Below are 23,326 nucleotides of genomic sequence, written 5' to 3'. Positions count from 1 at the left end.
TTTATATTTTAATTAACAATATAAAAATATGTTGAATCGTTTATTTATATATATTCAAGTTGATAACTTTCAACTATTACACTTGCTTACTTGTAAAAGAGACCAACGTAAGCATGTGATTGCAGCCAAAAAATGAATAAGGCTGTTCACTCAATTAGAAGTAGATGTAGTTGATGATCTTGATTAATAACAATATAATCGTCATTAGCGGCAAATATAATGATGCTTGTGAACACTCTGCGATCTCCCACAGTCTATAAATATAAAACAAAGTATTACTTAATGAACAATTGTTTAGAGTCACAAATTCTTATTAACTTAGTTTAAATTTAAATCTTGTTATATCAAAATAATTTCAAAGTGTAAATACAACAATACAGATCAATCTACTTAGAAATCAAGAAGAATTAAACGTTTAAAAGTAAGGAGAAATGCAATCAATTCAAATAACAATAATGAATGCTTTATTCGAATTGATATCATTTTTTGGATTAACTATGAGACATTGAATTTGAAATGCACGAAAAATTGTATTTGAAACTAAATATAAATAAAAATGTTCTTGACATGTTTGAGGACTATAGACGGAAAAAACTAAGTTTCAAGCATGTAATAAACAAAAAACATTGGATCATATAATTTTTAATTGTCACATTTTTTTGATATTTTGATCGAGGTTTTTAAATAATTATGTTTGAGTTACGAGTTACTTTTCCATCATATCAGTAATTAGTTGTAATTTGAACAATAAGTAGAGTCCTATATTATATATAACTCAATTATAGCTGCGACCTATTCGCGGTTTTATCGTGAAGATTGAGTCCTGAGATGCGAAAAATATTTTTTTGAATAATCGATATGCTACATTTTTACTGGCGAAAGTTTTAAGTAAACAATATTTTTATTAGTTTACTTATATGAATAAATAGATCAGTAATGCTGTAATTATATATGAAAAGCATCATTTTTCTGGGCATTTTAACAAGGCTTGACTCGAAAAGAAATCGTAAGAAAAATTGGGCACTATATATAAAATCAAGTGAAAATAAAATTGCGATAGCTTCAATTTTCTTCAGAATCAAATAAAAAATTGTTAGTTTTAAATTCATCTTTATACCGACCGCCCGTACGAAGACTAATTACATATAGAATTTCAAAAAATCGCTCTTGAAAGCATACAGGGAAATAAATTTCTCTTTCAATAATGAGCGCAAAAAAGTTCTTCTAAAAATGTGTTGGAAAAGATTATCTCTCTTTGATTCGATTGCTTAATTGTAATTTTCCAAATAAAATTTTTCTCCACGCAATTCAAGAGTAGGAGATTTTTATGACCTTTTAAAAAAAGGGTTTTTTCTCCGCTTTTTCGAAAGAGGGATTTTCTTGTGTTTGCAAGATGTCTTCATAGGGATGGATACTTGTTCGACACGTGAAAAATTTAATTATTGTATGTTACCAATTACGGCCTGCTAAATTCTTTGTCTACATTACTAAAAATACAAAAATTAAATTTCACAATCTCTTATTTGAACTTTCAACTTTTTAGGTTCATAAATATTTCAAGTAAAGGTTTCAAGCTTCAAAGCATAAGTATAGTGAAATGTATTGATAAACTACAGCTTGTATCAATAAAGTTAATGCGAAACGGCATTAAGAAAGTCTAATACATTTTCGGAAGCATCAGAGCAACTAGCATTTCAGTTTCGACCTGGGGGCTGCAAATACGTTTGAAGTTATCTGCGTCATGGTATTTGAATCTACCTTAATAAAAGATATTAGAATATCGAATTGCAAGCATTCCAATTTTATTAGATCAAATTTCATTGATTCATTTCTGCTTCATTAAAGGATATAAGTATCTACTTAGTTATTATGAAAGAAAATTAAAGTTCAAATTAGAAATTAATTATTATCTCTGCAAGTGGATCAAATCATGTAATAGAATTATTCGAATATCAAAATTTTTATCCTAATGCATGAATGAATGACTAAGTGTTCATTTCGAATGAAATAATTGGTTTGCAACATTTACGATGAACCACGCCTTCGCGTAAATAACAAAACTCAAAGTACATATTAAATACGTTTGTAGAAAAGTTTTTTGTCAGAATCCATGTAACACACAGTAATTAAGTTATAAACGATCAATTAAGAAAACACGATGCATGTGCATATTTTGCGAAGGTTCTTGTATTTCAACGTATAATTGAACAACCGGGTATCAAAATCAAGCTCTGTTTGTATGAAATTGAGATGTGGTTATGAAACCCGTAAAATCCATAAATGTAAATATTATGGAGTTTCTCACGTTGCACGTTCATCACGGCCTACCTTACCGACATCATGAATAAGAAAACGGTATCAAGCGGTATTCTGCGTTGGTGTTTCATTCATTTTGAATGTTCTCTATTTCGGACTGAAATTTATTTCAACAGCTGAAGTAATAATATCGTTTTTTCCACGTGAATTCTTCACCTATTCGGTTTAACTGCTTACCTTTGCCTTACTTTTTTATATTAATTTATTACGCTAAGATGCACAAATGAACTTACAACTTCAAGCGATGAAAAATCAAAACTTTTTGTGTTGTAGAGAAGATTAGAAAATCTTGAAACATTTATGTACACGACGAAGACAATTTATTCTTCAAATACGTACCAGGCAGTTTTTCAAATTCCGGTAAAACTCAAATCTTCTCCTCGTTTTTTTACTACTTACATTGAATGATTTAATATTTTTCAATTCGCATGGAACCAGGATATGAGGAAATAATGATAGATTTTAATTATTATTTACAAAATTACAATTGAAATTTCCGGGAATTAAAAATTTGGACACGGCGTAAAAGATTCGACTGAATTGGACTTGACGCAAGATTCCGATTCTTCAATTTTCGAAAATATTCAGCCTTGAACTGCAAGTATGAGCTATTTTTCTTTCCGTCTCTTCAAAAAATGTTCAGACTTACCTACGGAAAGAATCCATATTACCAGGGGTAAGTGTTCTAAGATGTTACTGCGTTCAGGTATATAACAAGCTATTTTGGGAGCTTCATAAATCCAACGACGAATCATTTTAAGGACGCTAAGAAGATAGATGATCGTAAAAACTCGTTGCGAGTCAAACGACGGGCTCTTCTTGCATTCGGCCTAGTCTTGTATCGAGCTAGAAGTATTAAGTACCTGTGAAAAGAAAACAAATAATTTGAAACATACAATACAATAAAAACCGTGTACTTTACCGAACAATGTTTCCAACAGCAACGCGTCATCCGATAATAATCAAACAGCTTCCTTTTCCCGATACGACGATTGATTTATTAACAAAAAACAAAAATAAAATCGTTGAACATGAATTCATTTTTTGTCTAATATAAGATACAGTATCAACTTGAATTGTACATTAAAAATTGATACGTAAGGATTGTAGGGAAAAAATGTTTTCTACGCTTCAACGATTTTCATAAAAAAAATTCAACTACATAAAAATATCTCGATTCAAGGAATATTGGTTCGTGTGCGGAAAATATAATATATTTATTTATAATACATTTATTTATAATACAACTTCAAAAAAAAAAAAAATATAAGCGTTTTCACCATCTAATGTACAAGGAAATTTTCAGACCGCCTTCACTCCATTCAAAATTATTTTATCATTTGATAAAGTTTGAAATAAGTGTTCACTCGTTTTTACTGGTTCTTTCATTGGCTTGTTCAAAATTAATTGTATAACATTTAATACACAAAAATTGAGCATCTGAACAACGGACATTAATTTTTGTTTAAAAAACGAAATGCACTAATGAATGTATTGAAATAAAGTTAGTTATTTACTGTATTGAAACTTAGTGTGTAAAGTTACTCAAAATATGAATCTTATTTTTTTTTACACTGTACAAGAGTACCTTTTCATTAAATTTGAATACTTTTTCATTTTCAAAACTTATTTATATTTATACGTACTTTATTCTTTATTAGATCTTATTTCGTATTTCACGCGTATTCGCGGGCAAGTTGAAATCTACTCTCGTTCAAAACATTCATGCTACTTTACATTATCAGTGACATTGATTGATCCATTAGAAAAAAATAGTTTTTGAACTATCCGACTCAATGTTTTCAGAACAAATTTTTAAAAACCGCCCTTTGATTTAAATTCAAAATTTTTCAACTTGGTACGCTTTTCTTTACGAAACTAGGCTGACACTTGTTCGAACAATTCGTTCCGAATTCCTTTTTTTAAATACTTCAAGTATTTTTTGAGCAAGTTAGTCTTTTTACTCATTACAAATTGAACATTTCAATTTGCATTTGAATTGGAATAATTTTAATAATATTTTATAATAGAAGATTTTAAGAGTATCTTTGTCGTAAACATTATTAATATTAATTTTAATTTGTACCAAGTAGATTTTCCACTTGAATTATTGCACCGTTATTTTATATGTAAGTATACATATAATGTAAACCTAAATTTCAAAAATTAGTTGCATTGATTATTTTTTAATTATATTTGCCTACTATATACATAAGTCTCTTATTGACGATTTTAAGGAAAATCGTTTCATCTATGCAACTTTCAAATTAAATAATCGAAAATACTCTTCACATCAGAAGAAATTTTAACTAATAATAAATTTTCGAATTCTTACTTATTTTGTGGCATTAAAATTGAAAGAATATGTCAATTTAAATGTATTAATGTGATCAAACTTGAATTGAAATTTAACGACTTGATCACAATAATAAAACTTCGATCAAAAGTTACTGCTTAAAGCTAAATTTGTACAAATAGCGACATTCACAAAAATCCGCCCAAGCTTCTCTTCACGTCATTGCTCCAGAACTCTCCGGTACGAGAAAAAATGTGTACCACATTAGATCCAGAACTCAGTGCCGGACTCCGCCCCGTTCATGATCGTCGGGACATCTTAGTCAGCTCTCGGCAGCATTTGTAAATGATTGTTCACGAGCTGGTTGTATTGATAGCTATATCTCTTTGTAACTCACGAGTAAAATGCTTTGAGAATTTGTGTGACTTGACGATTGCAAATTGGGCAGCGCCGATTATGGGTGACCCACGATTTTTTGGCGCATGTGTAACAGCAGAATATGTGGCATGTTTTGCCGTGGACGAAAACGGCATCTCTTTGGTTTTCATCACAAGTATGACACTTCTGCTGACCGCTGTCTGTCGACGATGCTATCGTTAACTCGCTCTCTGAGAACGATGTTAATGATGAATTCTTTGGTATAGTGCCACTGGTATTGCCGCTGCCACTGCTTATTCCACTGCTGGCGCTGATATTAGCCAAGTCGCGGCGATGACGCTGCTGAAGTAGTCGCATTAGCGACTTAGGTTGGCGTGGCGTTCGAATTTCGCTCGAAGACGATTGGAACTCACTTGTCTTGTCTTTGGTCAGGTTTAAACCAGTACTGACCTGCTCAAACATTTATGGTGATTAAAATTTTGAAAAAAAATTAATTGACATATAATGCCTATTAAATAGTTATAGAGAATTTAAGTTTGTAAATGAAACAGTTATTGTTCACTGATTTATTGCGGACTTTCGAAGAATCATCAATAAAAGTAAAAATAATTTAAAAAGATTGTAGAATTATTTTTTTTAATTGCTGATGAAACTTATGGAATTTCTTTATAATCACATTAATTTTTGGTTTTTAACAAGATTCAACTAGGTTATATGGTACACATAATGTAGAAAATTGTTTCACGTAAAATATTAATTTTTAGCATAAAATGATAACTACTCACATCGCTATGCGAATAAGAGTGATCCGAATCACCTTCGGTAGGTGCATGGCCCGAATCTATTTCTTCGCGTTGGGATATCCTTGTGGATGTCCTACTTCCAGCAAGCAACACCTCAACTTCTTGGCTCGACCCTGATGCAATACCCGAGTCTAAATCGCATTGGCTCGTTGCAATACCCGAGTCCATTGAGCCTAGCTCTTGCGAATTTCCCAAAACGACTGTTGACGCTTCGCTCAATTGTCGTTGGATTTGCGTCAGCGATTGGGATTGTAACTGTTGCCTTTCTGAAGGCTGACTGCTCGATTGGCTCAGTTGGCTTAGTTGGCTCAGTTGGCTTAGTTGACTTTGAGATTTGCTCATCCTCCTCGGGTTTATTCGCGGATGTTGACTTTTCTTTGTCTGCAAATTAATGAAACACCATTGATTTACACTACTATCGCATTTGCAAAAAATGTCGACTAATAAAATGAAAAAAAAGGTTTCGTGATGCACGCAGTAACATAAGCATTGGCGAGCAGCTACGTAGGTGTTGCTCTTCCGAAAGCCGAATCCGAAATGGCAAAGAATATTCATATTGCAACGCAAGTCATCTCGTTTCAAGCTCGTGCCTGTTTCTGCTCGCTTTACAAGAACTCGCGCGCTCCTATCCACACTCATATACGGATCTTTGTTCTTCCAAACAAGTTGAGACTTGAATCGTGATACTTATATGGGCGGAGACAAGATTTACAGCGCGCGAAAGATGCGCGCGCAGCCGATTTGTACCCTGCGAATCCAGATTCATTTCTCAGTGGAGTATCGTCATCCTTGTGGTATGGTTCCAGCAAATTTTTTGCACCAGGACTGTTTTATCGACTCAAGGCGGGAGTTAATATTTGGCAGGTTTTTCCCATAGCTTGATGAGGGCGCATGGGTTCCATTTTGAAGGCAGCGTATGCAATTTCGTCCGTATGATTCCGATGTGTGTAAGCGTAATGAAAACGAAACGATGAAGGAGCGGTATAGACTGGATTCGGCAGGCAAACGCGTCCATTCCAACGTATTTGATAACGGTCATTCAGAGTAGGCGAGCAGAATTTGAAACTTAACGTTTCAATCAAGCTCGTTAATGTATATTTTTTCATAATTGCGCAATGAATCAGATTGACAGGAAAAATTTGCCTTTGATTTTAAATTAGAGATTATTCAAACTATTAAAGGAAATGAATATTTAGAAAACCAGTGTTTAAGAAAACTTCATATGAAACAGAAGATTCCTAAAACTGATTTTTAAAATGTAGTTAAAAGTGTTATTACCTGATAACATTTTTGACAATAACGAAATAGAGGATTAGTATTTAAAGTTTTGCACTGCAAGCAAAGTTTGAAGATATAGTGAGAGACTTCACTATCCAACGAAGATCTAGAAATGTCACTGTCATCTGCCATCCCCTCAGTCTCAGAATATGAAACATAATTTGCAAGAAAGTTCTGAAAGATGAAAATAAATGTGATAAATTTTTGATAAATATAGTTGTTTTTATCCACAATTTTTTTTCTAGTACCTCAGGCTCTGAAGAAGCAGAAGAATTATTAATACTATTATTGGGTTCAGAATCTATTTCAAATTCCACATGAATGGAAACATCATGATCATTTTCACCACCGCTCATGTATGCGTCTGTAGATGTGTCTGATATGTCTGATGTGTCTTGTACATATTCTATGTGGATAAATGACGATACCTCATAATAATTGTTGTTGGTAAAACAAAACTAAATGCCATGATTTCTGAATACAATACCTGTTTCATCTCCTTGAACAGTATAAACTGATTCTGCGTCTTCATCTGTAGGGTTTGAAGATTCACTTTCCAGCGTAAAATACCATTGGTATTTAGATTTTTTTGTTTCTCCCCTTGTTTCGTCTTCTGTAAATTTAACAAACCCGATAAATAATCCATTTCTTTGAAAATTACTAGAATTTCCCAAAAGTTATACCGCTTTCTCATTCTAAAGGAATACTGATGGTATAAGATTAAATTTGACAATCTTCAATTACCAATTTATCATCTCGATTGAATTTATACCATAACTCTATGGGAAGATATCTGGTGATTAGCTAAATACTGTACAATCCGTTTTCCAGCACACAAAAATGGTAATACCGTGAAAGTACCAATTACACTTTCCAACAGTACTGAACAAGTAATAATTTCACTGATAGCTTACAATTAATTCAAATTTAATACTAATATTGGCACCAGTTTTAAAATTATTACAGTTTCACTACCAAGTTAATATGAGTTAAGTTATAACAGTCAAGATAATACTATTAGTAAGAACTATGAAACACAGGCACTTTTTAATAGAAAAAAAAAGTTATTTCAAAAAACACTTATAACCGACGAATGTTTAAGAGTTAATCTCAGCAGTTCAAACCGATACAACACACGAACAACAGCGAGGAGTTACTCGCGCATTATTAAAACTGTAATTATAACAACGAGCACCCGAGCATAACTTCTCGACATCTTTAAAGCAAGCATTTACAAGTCTTGGTGCAAAAGAACGAGAGCCTCTCTTTAACATGATCGCGGCTTTATTCGGCCGGATATCTCGTTCTAAAGTATGGCACGATACGAAATTCGCGCTTTTTAAAATACCCCCCTCTCTTTGAATAATCCACCAACGTTTTGTTGCTTTTTTTATCGGATCGTAGAGAGACCAAAGAGTCCGTGAGCTATTTCATGAAATAATTCAACGGCTGGGGGGGTATTTATCATCGTTAATGACTCGCACAAGCGTGTTAGGTCTCGACTTGTTTTAACATCATCGTCATCGATGACTGTAAGATGATCGCTTACCATCATCCGTCGTTGCAGCTTTTCTTTTCCAGCCGACATTGGGTTTTTGGGTACCTGCTTGATAAACAAATAAGAAGAAGGAAAAAATAGATTTCAGGTTAAAACGAATAAAAGCATAGAGAAAAAAAAAACTTCATTGTGTCGGAAGAAGTCCGAGCGCGGAGGGGCATATAGGGCATCGCGCGTCATTGCAGAGAACTTCAATGGAAGTTTTTTTCACATCGAGTGGCAACGCGAATTCCAAGGAACGTGCACATACGTATATGAAAGAGCAAGCATATTTTAGCGGCCGGAACGCGCGAGCCAACGGACATTGTTCCGTTCCTCAAGCAAGCAATTGCGAAACGTTACACGCGCGATCAAGTTTGGGCAAGTGCATATTGTAATGCTGATAATCGGGACGCCGAGTGGAAATGATTATTGTGATTGCGATAATATGATTGAAATGCACTTACCTAAAGGAGAAGAATTGATGATTAGACTCATTGCTTCAAGCAACCTCTTGATTCACGCCTCCGCACTAATTCTTTAAAGTAAATACATCGAAAGGCCGATGCGTTGCAATTGTGTACCTGATCAAAGTATCCGAACCAGGGGATTGTTAAAAAGAGTCGGCCTGAAGAACACACGAGGCAAACTCTCGTCTACACATATATGAGTCGCATATATATGTTGGGACGTATAGGCGTATACGTTAAGTATGTACACAATAATACGCGAAACGTTGAGCTCGCTGTTGTTAGATAGCACTGGCGAGAGACTCCTTTGGGAGAACTACCTTCTCTTCGCTGCTCGATTCTCTATCGCAACTCGCAGGCCGCGGCGTTTCTTTCTCTCTTCCTGCGTCGGGCGATGTTGCCTGTTGTGCCGTACTGCTGTGCTGCGTCGTTCGAAACTGTTGGAAGCACTTGGAGTAAGCTGCGCGCGCCGCTTTTTACTACTACTACGCTCGACTTTACTACTACTTCTCCTCTTTTACTACGTTCTACTATTACTATGTTGCGTTGTAAGTGTAGTATACGCACGCGCCTTTCAAAGAAAATTTAAAAGCCAGAATACACGAACGAGCTATTGGGTTATAATGCCGCCATCCGCCGCTTATGATTCGCTCAACAGGGCCCTGCACACACGAATGCTCACAAGAGTATGTGTATTCGAGGGAATGTAGGTGTCGTATCGAACTCTGCTCTGTCCATCTGAATTCTCAACTGCGGCCGTGTATTGTGCACGCATGTATAATATTGAGCAAGCGAAGCGTCTCGCCGCTGTTTCGACGCGGGTAACTTGGGCCGAGGCCCCAAGACTCGCTCGTGCCTGTCTTTGTCGCGCGAAACGAGCCTGTATCGCTCACGGGTGGCCAATGGCATCGTGTTTAAGAGCGACCGTTGCATTTTGGCGGGTTTTCACTGACTACTGCCTCTTCTCCAGTGCATAGATCATGGATTCATGATTCTGTTCGATTTCAGCGTTCGGCTCACATAATCCAATGTATTTACGCGACTACTCACGTCACGTGATTAACGAATGAATTGCATGCTCGTAATTCCGGCAATTGCGTTTTCTCTGACAATTTACATTCGCAACAAGTGGGCCTCGTTTTTCAGATTTTTACGAGATTTGAAGCTTAAATTTTTCTACTTCAAGATCGTCCAGGCAAAAATTCATTATCTTTTTCAACATGTAGTCACAAAACTTACTTTTTAATATTTGTATTGAATTAAAATTCAATTACAATATAAAGTTTATTGATAAAAATTTCGAAAAAACTTGAAACATGCTTGTACAAGTTAATTATACATTAAAAAATTATTATTCTTTTTTTTTGACCTACAGATTTATTTTTCATCCTCAAGATCTGCTATTATTAGTTACTATTAAATTTGCAGGTTTCAACTTGTATGACAAGCAATTAAAAAATCTAGTAACACTTTACACTTAACAAAATCGAAGAACTATAAGCTTGAATGATTTTTTGTTCTTTTTCATAATTTCTTGTCATTTTATATTATGATGAAAAAAATTTTTTTTTACAGATAGCATTAAGGATTGATATAAAATTTAAGTTTTAAATAGATACAAATACAATTTTAACAAGCACCATTAAAAATAAGTTTCATATCATATCCAACCATTATTTATTATCAGAGATATGGCAACCATCAAAATTTCTTTATAATAGTGATAAAAATACAAATCTAATTATTGTAAATATGTACAAATTACAATCATTGCTGACAGATGTTTATGAGTTTTCACTTTCCTTGTGTCTGAAAACAATGATAAAATAATAAATCAATTTGTTTCTAAATGAAACTAGAATAAGAGAAATATAATAAAAAGCAATACTCACTTGCACTTTGTGCATGTATAAAATACAGTTTGTCCCTCATCAGCTGATCTCAATTGTAAAGTAGCATATGACATTTTATCATTACCACACTTTGGACATTTTTTATCAACAGTTGGTCCTTCGGCTTCATCGCCATTATCTTTAACTTGTGATGCTGATGCATAGGTTTGCTCATCACTAAATTCCAACAAGTAAGACAATTTCATATCTCCAAACACTGAAAAAGTACATTATTTCTTGAATAAAAAAGAGAAATTAAAAAATTAATTAATTTCTTATGTACAAACCTTCAGGTCCCCAAGTCTGTTTACAAGCCCAACACGTGACTCCACCGTGAGTTTTTAACAAAGGAAGAACTGATCCACAATCAGGACAAAAACCTGGTTTGGTTATGAAAGAGGAACTTGTATTTTCACTCATTTTTACCAAACAGTTTGTATTACTTGAATACTACCAATATTTTTAAAAGACTTGAAATAACCAAGAGCTGACTTGACGTTCGAAGTCTATTAACACGTGTTTGGGTCCCACGCGGTTGAGTACACTGTAGCATCATGTAATAAAAACAAAATGTGAAACTTGGATTCATTCGGTGACACTGACGCGTCGGTAACTGGCTTGGTTTGTTCTGCGCGAAAACGCTTTAGCTCAATTTCTCTTGGCGGCTTCTCAAATGATATGTTTACAATTCATATCGATAAATTAACCTAGAATTCCGCTTATTTGCAATTCGAGCTGTGGTGAATTATTGACATTTTAAAAGTGTTCTTACCATGGCATCAGGCTTGGAGAGTTTTGTGAATCGTATCCTTTTTATAAATTATAAATTAATTTTTATGAAGCAAGAATTACAAAACTACTCTGGCATTTATTCCTTAATTTATGTTCTTAGATACCGTCTCTATCATTACGTCCGATGGTCGAAATTTTATCGTAAGCTACTTGATTTATCTTTATTCAATGTCATCACGAAAACTCTTTTTCGTAAGCATAATGCGTGAATTATGTTTCAGGGTACTTTGAAAGGTTTTGATCAAACTATCAACTTAATTTTGGATGAATCTCACGAAAGAGTCTACAGCACTAATCGTGGAGTTGAACAAGTAGTTTTAGGTCTTCATATCATTAGAGGAGACAATGTGTTAGTATTTTTTATATTTTTATTTTAATATCAAAAATATTTTAAAGTTTCTCAATAATTATGAATATTTGACATTTTCAGAGCCATAGTTGGGGAAGTAGACGATGAAATGGATGCTCGTATGGATTTGTCTGTCATAAGAGCTGAACCTTTGAGCGCTGTAGCTCATTAATAATTGCTGTTTGTTTTTCTTAGCATTTGTGTGCTCAAGAAGCTTCCCATTGCAGTAATTTTGTAAATAGTTATAATCGTAAGTGCTGAAATGAAAATTAATTGTTATACATAAAAAGTAATTCATAAATAATTATGAAGGAAATATTTTAAAATTCAACTTCCCCCTATCCTTACAATTAACAAGGTTATTAATAGTTACCCTGTTAGATTAATAGAATAAATTCTAAGATTAGAATTTTAGTGAGAATAAAAAACGCTTCTTTAATTTTTCATATTTATTTTTTAAAAAAATTTAATTAGGAAGAATTTCAAATCACTTTGAAAATTATATTACACTTGAATCATATTCAAGTAAATTCATTGCATTATCTACTTAACTTATATTTACAATATTTTATTCATATACATAAACGTACATCCATGGAAGACACAAATGAACTGATGTAAAGAAATCAATACAACTAGCATTATTCTCAGCCAATTGAATCGATGAGACAGCGTCAAATTCAATTGTCATTATCTTAAATATGAATAAAATTTCATATTTTTCACCTATTATGTAAGGCATAAAATTTCTCTCACATCGATTACGATTTTTTATTTTTATTCTTATTTTTATACAAGATTACAATCATTTGTACAGTATTGTATCATATCATACAATATTTTTATCCTATCAAGGACAAGAATCTGATTAATCCTATGCATCAATGTTAAAAATTTTAAAATATACAGTAATTCGACTCTTGCGTTACTTATAAATTAAATAGCGTTACCATTGAACTCAAGTTCTACACGCTTTATATTCGCGATTTTCGTGATATATGGACTAATGACTGAAATTTCATTAACTTATGAGGTAATCATCGATGACAATGTACATGTTTTTACAACTCGCTTTACAAACTAAAATTGAAATTAAGTTTAATTATCTTTTTTTCGGGGCAACGCACCAAATTTACCACGGTTCCCTCTTTTCTTATCTTTGCGATTGGGTCTGCCATTATTCCAATCCTGTTGGTTATCATAACCCATTCCTCGATTACCTTTGTTGAAATTTCTAACATCACCATAACCATCATTCATATATCCTCTTTGTGGTGGCCCATCAAATTGTGGCCGTGGGTCTTGGTATGGTGCCATACCTTGTGGTGGTGGTGCAACGCCAAGCAAACCAACACTGGGTCCTCGTTGAGGATTGTATCGTGCATCGTATTGATTCTGAGGCTGAGGTCGACTACCAGGAGCCATACGATCCATCATGTGATCTGGCAAACGGTCCATCATTCGATCAGGCATACGATCCAACATGCGATCAGGCATACGATCCATCATTCTATCTCCCATTCTATCGCCCATTCTATCTCCCATTCTATCTCCAATTCTTTCTCCCATTCTATCTCCCATTCTTTCTCCCATTCTATCTCCCATTCTTTCTCCCATTCTATCGACCATACGATCGTCCATGCGGTCCATCATGCGATCTGTCATACGAGCATCCATTCGCATATTTGGATTTCCGCCCATCATCGGACCGTCACACATCATTGTAGACATATTACTCATCATCGAATTAGGCGTCTGCATCATCAGCGACGGAGGTCCCATTGATTGTTGTTGCATCATTGGCTGCATATTACCAGGGACTTGCATATAAGGTGGAGATACTCTCATCGGCATATTCTGTACGTTCATTTGATCTGGCATAGTCATAACATGTTGCTGGACTGTGGTAGGTATAATTTTGGGTTGCGGTGCTTGAGATTCCATCGCTCTAAGACGTGGATCAACTCTTACGGGTGGCGGCGATCTTGGTGTATCTGCAATTCGCATTGGTGGAGGAGACATTGGGGAATCCAATTCTTCCTTCGTGACACCAAAGATTTTTTGCAATCTTGGATCGTATCGGACTTGAGGATCGCTACGCGTTAACATAAGACCTGAATAGTCTGCTCGGGGTATATCAATTGTGTGTAAAACATAATCCATTTCTCCATGGGTTTCTATACTACCGTCTATCTCTACACAATCGGCGTTATCGTGCTTTGGTGGTTTATATGGCAGGATCGCTCTCAAATCTACATCACCCGATTCTGAAGTATGAACACCGATTCGCAAGTCTGTATCACCGTATGCTGGAGTAGGAAAACAACGTAAATCCATGTCTTTACGCCTTGGATCACTATCCGAACGATCTTGATTAATAATTCCAGAGCTATAAATGTTTACTACTGATCGAGCAGTATTTGTATCGTCATTTTTTGGTGCAGCAATAGGTGCGTTTGGAGTAGAAGCTACAATTCGCGGCTCATCCCTTCGTTGACGAGGATCTCGACTCATACGGGGATCCCTCGATAAGGTGGCTGATGGAACTACGGCTGGTGCAGCTGGCAATGCTGCTGATGCTGTTGTTGTTGTTGTTGTTGTTGCTGGCAATGAGCCAAAATGATTAATACTTGGAGTGGGTTCAGGTTTAGGAATTGGACTATAATCTTCGACTTTGATAGCTTTCTGAGCTTTCAAACTTGAAAGTAGCTGATGAACGTGCGAACTAATGTCAATTTTTTTCACATCACCCATATTTGCGTTGACGGTCGCAGGATCCGGTATTAACGCGGGTAGAAGAGAATTATGCTCCTCTTTTTCTTTCTGCTCTTCTTTTTCTTCTTTTTCCTCAGTTTCCTCTTCTTCGTCTTCTCGAGACACATCATTGAGTACGATTTTCAATTGATTCTCGTCATCATCATCATCGTCATCTTCGTCTTCAGAATACCAACTACCAACATGACTAACTCCGTGATTATTTGTATTCTCCAAATTTTTATAACTATCAACCGCTTCACGTTGATGTTGTTGTATTCTTAGATATAATTCTTGCACGTGTTTTGGAAGATTTTCTGGAACATCTGGATTTGTATGATTTGCAGTTTTATTGCTTATAGTTGCAGCCAATGAATCTGTAGCCATATGATCATCATCTGTGGCAATCACTAACCTCGATTCATCTTCGCGATCACTTTCTTCTTTTATTCTTAACTTGGACAAATTTCTTGCTGGCTCATTAGCATCCTTGGATTCAAGAGATTTAGATTGACTAGGTTCTAATTGTCTTCCAATAATTTGACGTAAGTCAACATCTTTCGCCGAAAGAAATTCTTTTGGTTTAGTTTCTTGTGGCGGTTTATCAGCTTTATTTTCAGCTGCCTTTTCTGTGGCACTATTTTCAACATAAAAATTAGGAGCTGGTATATCTTTTTGATTCATCTGTGATTTCACAATATCATCCACTGGTACTCTGTCATCATTCGACCCCCAGCGAGTTTTTTTAGAGTGTGACTTCCGGTCTCTGGCTTGCCGATCACGATCTTCTGTTTAAAATAAAATAAATAAATAACATTAAAGAAAATTTAAAGATGCAAGATTTTAAGTTGAAATTTTTGCAAAGCTTACCCTCATCTCGGGCCGCATCGGTAGTGGAAATATCGTTTGAAACTTTAACTTCAAAAAGACTAGGGATTTTAGATGCAGCGTTCTGCTGTGCAAATAATTTTTCTGTGTTGTTCATCATATAAATTGCACTTTCTCTACTCAATCGCGGAAAATTTCCTAAAATCTCCTTCGGCGCAGTTTCTAAATGTTTGAGAAGAATGTTCCTCACCTGTTGAAAGAAATTGTTTATCCAATGTAAGAATAATTAAACTCTTGGTTTTGTCGGAATGATTATGAATATTTATTACAGTACCTGTTCACTCATTGGTTCATGGGAAAATTTGCACTCATCACCAGCATTGCACTTCATGCCTGTGTGGAAAAATTTACACGGAAAGTCGTGATGCATATACAAACATTTATCTCTTTTGGCGCAACAATCCATAAGATAAAATTTGCAGAGTTCCATTTTTCTAGGTGGTAAAGCATCATGAGAATAAGGGCAATCATCACGATGGCATTTGCCCTGCATATAAAATACACAAATAGAATCTGGGTCTTGATCGTGAACTTGATTACGCCTGCCTTGCCGATCATTGCGCATTTGAGAACGACTTTTATTGTTATTTCCAGAATTGGCATTCCTGTCTTTAGCATTTCTTCTTGAGGCTGCTCCGGATGCTTTTTTTCGGTCCTGATGTTTTTGCCCTAAAAGATTTTTATTGAGTTAGTTAAAGAGTCAAATAAATACTGTCCAATTTAACACAAAAAAATGCAATAGAGAAACTATGTTGAAATTCATTAAAATTTGGTTCATAAAAAAAGTAGATTAGTAAGTAAATCATTAGTATTAGTAAGTTGTATAATGAAAGTAAGATGAGAGTTTTCAGTAATCATAAAATATTAATAGTAATAAGTTTTTAGGAGGTGTATTATCTAAATCTAAAACAGAACAATATTAAGTTTATTACATCTTGGGCCACCTCTTTTTTCATCTCGATGACGATTTCCTAACATTCGCTCCTCAAAATCTGAACCACTATCATAATTATCATGTTCCATTCTTCTATAGGGCGGAGACATGTCACGATCCAACCTTCTGCTTGGTGAGTTTTCTTCTTTCTTTACTGGAGATGCACCACGTACAAACAACATTTCATCATCATCATCATGTTGAATTTCATCGTCACTTACTTTTTTTTTCTGAAAATGCATTATGAACATTAGCAAATTGTGATTTGTTGAAATAAAATAAATCACATAGTTTTTAATAACTTACTTTTGAATCTTTTGAGCGATCATCATCTTTTCCATTATCATGACTCCTTTTTCTACTTCTATTTTTATTATTTTTATTTTTAGATTTGTTATCATGATTTTTACTTTTGTCGTCTTTAAGAGCTGTTTTAAGAGCTTTTTCAACATCTCCTGCCCAGTCTTCACTACTTAGATCTTTGGATTTACTTCTGTCAGGTTTTTTGGTCTGTTTTAATTTTTCATCTTGACTCTTTTCATCAGTTTTTTTAGATGGAGACTTAGATGGATCATTGATTATTGTTTTGACCTCAACTGTGACAGAGGGTTCATCTTCTTCATCAGAGGCAATTTCTCCATCTTCCAAATCATTATCATTGCTAAAAATAAATCATTTTGTACAAAGTTAGTCAAGTAATCAATCAATCTTATTAACATAAAATATGTTTCTTATAACCCACATGATCAACAAAAATAAAAAAAAAGTTATTGGGGACAATTGATTAAAATAAATCAATATGTTAAAAATATAAAAGAGTTATTACTTGTGCTTGAAAAGGTAGACTTGTATCTGTGAAACGTCTCACTATTTTATATATTCAACGTAATGATTTATTTTAATAAATTTGACTAGATAAGTCTAAGGATTGTCCTAAATAATTGTATTTTTATTTGTGCTGATATAATTAAAAGTTTTTTTGAAACTACTAATTTTTAATATTTGAAGAAACACATACAAAAATATTAATCTGAAATCGATTACATTTTTGTTTCTTTTTATAATGAGCAACTATAAACAATTTTTTTTTACATTAAATTTTGGTTATATGGTTAAAATTCACCAAATTCATTAATCTAATTTAACTTCTACAATAAATTTTAAAAATGAGATAATATTTGATTGATAAAACTAAAATTTGTGTTTTTTACTTTTTATGGGAATAAAATTTCATATCATGTTGAATAAAACTAAACTTCATGCAACTGTGATGCCATTTAACTGTCATTATTGTGAGGTGAAAATTTAATGGTTCCCATTTTTTTTATGTCAACGTCGCGAAAAAAACCAAGCATATGTTTCGATCTCAAAATCGTATAAAAATACGAAAGACCATCGTTTGCAGTTATACACCAAAAGTATTACGTTACTTTGCGCAAAAAATCGTTGATCAAAAACTCATTAAAAGTTTTACACAATAGGCATGTTTGCATTTTAGAATTATTCAACACTCATGCATTTTTTTGTAGTTATATTCAAAATTTGAAATCATGATCATGTAGGTTTATAAAGCATCATTGATGGATTTATGTGTAAATTTTCCATACAAGTACCATCACCCCGAAGTTACCCCCTCTCATTCATAATTTGCGAGAAAAAAAATCAATCAAAAAATGGGTCACGAAACAAGATTTACGTAGAAAATCTATATTAAAAATAAGTCGTTTTGATTTTGGCGTACGACCGATTACGTAGATCTTTTTTCCCCTTAAAGCTAAGTTAAAAAACTATAAATTAAGAAATCGCGCCAATGTGGCAGCGACTTTATGCGTTCGAGACAGATGTTCATATTGTCGTGAGTTCATTGAGTTATCTTATCCACAGAGTGCTGCAATTGTTAAAACATAGTATCCGATTTACATCAATAAGAGTACCGGTATTATGTTTCAATGATTACATCGAGACTTTACGATAAACCTTGGGAGATAAAATAAAGAATGTGTAAGCTCTTATGCAAGCAAACATATGATTTCAAGGCATCTTTTTTCACTCACCAAGTGAACATACTGTTTTTCGTAAAAATACGAAAAAATATAAATTTGAGTATGATTATATAAAAATAAGGGAGTAAAAAAAATGTATGCAAACCTTGGAATTATGGCCTCGGTCGCGTTTACGCTTTCGAGTGCCATCATATACAGCTTGGGATCTTCGGCTAGCATGAACTTAGGGCAGGCTTTATCTTCTACGATCGTGGATATTGAATCGCACAAGTCAATCGTTTGATATGTGCGTATTCAAACGATTTCATATATCACGATATTTATAGAGTCAGTTTTTCTCACTCACTGGCTCTCTTAAACTCCTTTTGAAGAGTCAAACTATAAGCATATGTATATAGTAGGACTATATACGAAATTCGTACTTAGAGAGGCTTTTTTGCACTAATTGGTGGTCCAACGATGATACGTCGAATTATTTTATCATTATCATATAGAAGATCATCAACATAACATTATCATCATCAATGATAGACATTTATCACGTGGCATCATTAGCATTGGCATAAATCAAGGAGCATAAGTCCTTAGAATCCAAAGCTTTGGTATGCATAGACCTGTAGACAAAAAAAACATTATTATTAACAATGATTATTAACAGTGAAAATTGTTTCAATTATGTTAATTTCTATTGCTTCGAAATGTAACTCTGTTTTTAATAGATTCTTCGATTTTGTGATTTATATACAAACAATACAACGAAAAGTTTTAGAACAAAAATAGTTACAGAGTTCCAAATTTCGAACGCATTGTAATTTGCGATTAAAGAAAACAACAAGCCTCTTTTTTAACTATACGACTAAATGATTCGAACTAAACATTTCCCGGAAGATTTGCGAAATTACTCTAGGCTATTTCCGAGCGAGCACGTGGTAGAAATATATCGTTCCTTTATTGCATGATTGCTGACGTAGCATTAGCGTAAGGTAGACAAATATTGAAAATGATAAAAGTGAAAGCTTGATATGATTTCTGATGAGACAATTACAGAGGACTAATTAAAATTAAAAAATAAAATAAAAGATTTGAGTACTTATTAAACTAAAAGTAGAAGCACGAGTGAATTTTCTTTAAAGTCCTTTTAAAAATGTGTGTATAAATTGGATGTTTTGTCAAGAGAGAATGAGAAAAATGAAAATAGGATTTATTTATAAATTAGAAGAAAAAGAAATAAAAAGTAACCCTCGCAACAATGTTTCATGTCATGAAATTTAAATGTTACAGTATTAAGCTACATTTATAAGATTGTAATTACAAGCTGAGAAATCTCGAGAAATGATCATTGAGACAATTCATGACGTGGCCAACTGGCACATGCGACAACGGTTATGGTGAGAAATGACCACGTGTGCATTTCTCAATTTTTATTTCATTTTTCTCGCTTATTTCGTCTCATATGCCAAAACGAAAACATTAGTTTGCAGGGGTATAAAAAGGGAATAGATAAAATAGCGATTCGCTATTTCTCCCTGTCTATAATATAAGTAGAACAGCTTCACAAAGGCTGTCTAGCCCAAGAGCATGTGTTCATTCATAAGTTGTCATCTTTCTGCTTTACACGCTTTTTCTGTAAAATACAAACCTCCTACAGACGATAGAGAATTCGCACTGTTCTCTCTCCTTATCTAAAACGGCGCACTAACACACTTGGCGAACAATAATTTCTGTATCACGTGTATGATTTCGGGCACGGAGTGGTGGAAGGCGATATATTTTTAGTAGAAACACGCACGTTGCGAGCGAAGGTGTCGATAGATATAGTACACCATTCCCCCCATACGCTTCTAGAAGCGTCGCATTTAGTGTAATACGTCAGAGTCCAGCGAGTCGGCTGGCGCGCATGTGCCGAGAGAGGAGAGGGTACGCGCAGACGGCTAAGAAGTATTCGTCATACCAGCCTTCCCCTCCGCTTCTCGGCTAATACACTCGTCTCTTTTTAACGCGAGTATTCTACGACCTATATGATTTATGATGCTATTTCAGCTACTACAGCAGGCAGACTTTCTACTGTCTAATTTATCCCGTCATCAATGCCCTAATATCGAGTACCTTGTCACTTTAATTTTTCCGTTTTTCTAACCAAGCAAACTACTTCGTCACACTTGCAGTGAATGTTTATTATTTCTATTCAACTTGAAATGCACTAAAGTCGGCCCCGCAATTATTTGAGATGCGTTGATCGACTTCTACAAACCGTCAATCGCTGAACTATATGAAATGCTTGACAACAAATCCGGCATACACATTTTAACAACTATTAATCGATAAAAAAACCAAGCTTTTTACAAAAAGAAAAAATTATTCGACACTTTACGCAACTCAAAAACTATCAAGACTCCTTAGTCAAAAAATAAAATTAAAGGCGAACTTCGAAATTGTGTAAACGCAAAAGCTTTAACGATGTGTGTGGCTAGACACATGTTTACTTGTTCCAAAACTTATTTGCGAAAGTTGGTTCGGTGGAAAAAAAATTAAATTTCAATTAATGTTTAAATTTAAATGGACCTTGACCAGTCATACCGTTAACTATTCCTTTACTGTATATCTTTGGATTGATTATTTACGAACGAATCTCACGGTGCAGGTTAAAAACATAGTCTATACGGCAATATATCTTTACGAGATCGCGTTTCACGACGTTTGAAGTATGTCTCGACACGATTGCTTTTTTTTCCTAAAATCATCATCGACGGGAAAACAGCTAACAACGTAATACAAATTCGACGATGAAAATTCAATATGGCCGCCGCTGCGGTATATTCACACGTGATGACGCGGACTTTGTTCAAGAAAGATACTTTACTACTTACTTGACGCATGTGATCAAGAGCGAAAGAGAGAGAGAGAGAGGCGAGGAGAGAAAGAGAGTGAGAGAGACAAAGATAATTAGATGTAGAAAGAAAAATCAATGAAAAGATGAGTAGCGGAAAAATAATTTACCTAAAGCTACGAAAAGCGGAAACTATTTCACTTTTTTACGAAAGCGCGAAAAGAACAAAACGCCCAATGTGAGCATCGAGATGCGAGTGTGTACGAAAATATACCAATTCAGCCGTGTACACATAGAGAGTATACAACGCAAGCAAAATGGCTGTCGTACAGCTGCTAAAATTGGAACGTTAGACGATATAAAAGTGATACGATTGCGGGCACTTTCTTTGGCTTAAACAAAGAGGCGTTGTCGTTTCCTTCTTGAGATCCACAAAAAATCGATCGATCAGCGTACGTTTTTTGCACTCGAGATCGATTGATTCTTCAACGAGATTGACAAAAAAAATTACTAAAAAAAAGAAGGCCTGGATCTTCAAGACTGCTTATTGGCTCATTTTATCGCAAAATGATCCACGCGTATTTAGGGAGATTGATTTTAAACAAAAAAAAATAAAATATGAATAAAACAAGATATCGAACCAAAAAAAAAAAAAAAAAACCCGAGAGAAACGGATTGTTTGTTAAAAATAAATCGTACGAGGATATATTGCGTGCGAGAGCGCAGAGTCTGTTATAATCTGCTGAGCGTCGTCGTTGTGCCGATGCGTGTATTGTACTTATGCAAAATGTTGATGTCTTTCGAAAAAACTTGTGCAGTAATAATGTGAAATTTAAACTTAACATGACCACATCTGGAACTGTTCTGACTTCTTCTGGCGAGACTCAGCCCCACAGCGAACATATAACGCTCGTTTCACCTTTCGCACGCCGAAGCGTCATTCCTGGCCAGTGGTGGGGATAGGCCTTGATTCGCCTCCCCTTACGTACCTTTGTCGCTGTCTCTTTTACGAGCGTTGCTTTGCAATGCAATGCACTATGAGCGAATGCAGCGCTTGCGATCTCAATGCTTCTATCTCTGTTCCGCATTGACGCTGCAACGTGACACGTAGCTAGGATATATATGTATAATACAGCATGTGCACAGCCTGGGACGGGCTTGCCGCTCACTTTTGTCAAGCCGTGTGCGTGCCTGCAACAAACATGTTGTTGTAATACATATCCGCTCCAAGGCGCCTGCTGCTTATCTCGCTGTCTCGCTGTATGCTCACACATGCTCCGCATTGCCTTTAATTGAATATATGTATACACACATTGTATACCTGCCGTTACTGCTGTCACGCCGACCGAGTTTGGAGCACGTCTGTGTTGAGCTCTCTAAACTTGACGCGAAATTTATAAAACTGCATATTTTTTCTAAACTCCTCAATTCACAGATCCAAACTATAATATCTTCTCATTTTTTTGAATTACACTTCAAGTTCATGGAAAAATGTTTGATAAATGATAGTTTTAATGAATCTTATTTCAAATAAATTTAAATAGACTTTTTATTTGTTACAAAACTTCAAGTTTTGTAGCATTACAAAAATACATTTTGAATTGTGCAGAAATTATGTTATGATTTGTTTTAATTATTTTCAATTTCATTCTTCTGATCTACTCTTTTTATGCTGGTAAATGTAATTACACAGAAAATTTTAATTTTTAATACTGTAATTCGTATAAATTTTTATGATAAATAACTTTTTTGCGTTTGAATTACATTAAATGCAATGATTTATAATAACAATTAATGTTATTATAAGTA

General features: G+C 34.4%; 4 protein-coding genes across 9 annotated transcripts; 1 reads left to right on the top strand and 3 right to left on the bottom strand.

Annotated features, from left to right (window-relative positions):
- Positions 1-8: 8 nt before the first annotated feature.
- LOC106648424 lies at positions 9-9,765 on the bottom strand. 4 transcript variants are annotated; one of them, XR_002763442.1, is made up of 9 exons: positions 9,076-9,765; positions 8,621-8,677; positions 7,559-7,684; positions 7,320-7,477; positions 7,072-7,245; positions 5,776-6,174; positions 5,010-5,440; positions 2,966-3,179; positions 9-254 (listed from the first exon to the last, which is right to left on the bottom strand). XR_002763442.1 is itself a non-coding variant. In XM_023458602.1 (8 exons), the coding sequence occupies exons 1-8, from the start codon at positions 9,104-9,106 to the stop codon at positions 3,068-3,070; spliced, it is 1,488 nt and encodes a 495-aa protein (XP_023314370.1). In that variant the 5' UTR covers positions 9,107-9,765; the 3' UTR covers positions 2,653-3,067. The 4 variants fall into 4 exon arrangements, 3 of the variants coding, with proteins under 3 accessions (XP_023314370.1, XP_023314371.1, XP_023314372.1); XM_023458602.1 differs by lacking the exon at positions 9-254 and having other exon boundaries at positions 2,653-3,179; XM_023458603.1 differs by lacking the exon at positions 9-254 and having other exon boundaries at positions 2,653-3,179; positions 8,621-8,674.
- A 1,013-nt stretch (positions 9,766-10,778) lies between these two features.
- LOC106648305 (DNA-directed RNA polymerase I subunit RPA12) lies at positions 10,779-11,511 on the bottom strand. The gene is made up of 3 exons (XM_014365073.2): positions 11,258-11,511; positions 10,971-11,187; positions 10,779-10,887 (listed from the first exon to the last, which is right to left on the bottom strand). Exons 1-3 carry the CDS (start codon positions 11,388-11,390, stop codon positions 10,863-10,865), a joined length of 375 nt encoding a protein of 124 aa, XP_014220559.1. The 5' UTR covers positions 11,391-11,511; the 3' UTR covers positions 10,779-10,862.
- Positions 11,512-11,640: 129 nt separating this feature from the next.
- On the top strand, positions 11,641-12,550 carry LOC106648382 (U6 snRNA-associated Sm-like protein LSm8). The gene is made up of 4 exons (XM_014365244.2): positions 11,641-11,774; positions 11,863-11,903; positions 11,984-12,111; positions 12,193-12,550. The coding sequence occupies exons 1-4, from the start codon at positions 11,744-11,746 to the stop codon at positions 12,281-12,283; spliced, it is 291 nt and encodes a 96-aa protein (XP_014220730.1). The 5' UTR covers positions 11,641-11,743; the 3' UTR covers positions 12,284-12,550.
- A 318-nt stretch (positions 12,551-12,868) lies between these two features.
- Positions 12,869-22,400, bottom strand: LOC106648380 (protein suppressor of sable). Of its 3 annotated transcripts, none has more exons than XM_014365240.2 (7): positions 22,217-22,400; positions 18,836-19,304; positions 16,994-17,348; positions 16,686-16,917; positions 16,028-16,422; positions 15,736-15,943; positions 12,869-15,653 (listed from the first exon to the last, which is right to left on the bottom strand). In XM_014365240.2, the coding sequence occupies exons 2-7, from the start codon at positions 18,907-18,909 to the stop codon at positions 13,210-13,212; spliced, it is 3,708 nt and encodes a 1,235-aa protein (XP_014220726.2). In that variant the 5' UTR covers positions 18,910-19,304; positions 22,217-22,400; the 3' UTR covers positions 12,869-13,209. The 3 variants fall into 3 exon arrangements, with proteins under 3 accessions (XP_014220726.2, XP_014220728.2, XP_014220727.2); XM_014365242.2 differs by having other exon boundaries at positions 16,698-16,917; XM_014365241.2 differs by lacking the exon at positions 22,217-22,400 and adding an exon at positions 20,330-20,542.
- Positions 22,401-23,326: the final 926 nt, after the last annotated feature.

This window comes from Trichogramma pretiosum, unplaced genomic scaffold (genome assembly GCF_000599845.2).
Source record: "Trichogramma pretiosum strain Unisexual culture from Peru unplaced genomic scaffold, Tpre_2.0 scaffold24, whole genome shotgun sequence".
Classification (NCBI taxonomy): Eukaryota; Metazoa; Arthropoda; class Insecta; order Hymenoptera; family Trichogrammatidae; genus Trichogramma; species Trichogramma pretiosum.
Note: the sequence above shows the minus strand (reverse complement) of the source record. Positions and strands in the feature narration are given on the sequence as shown.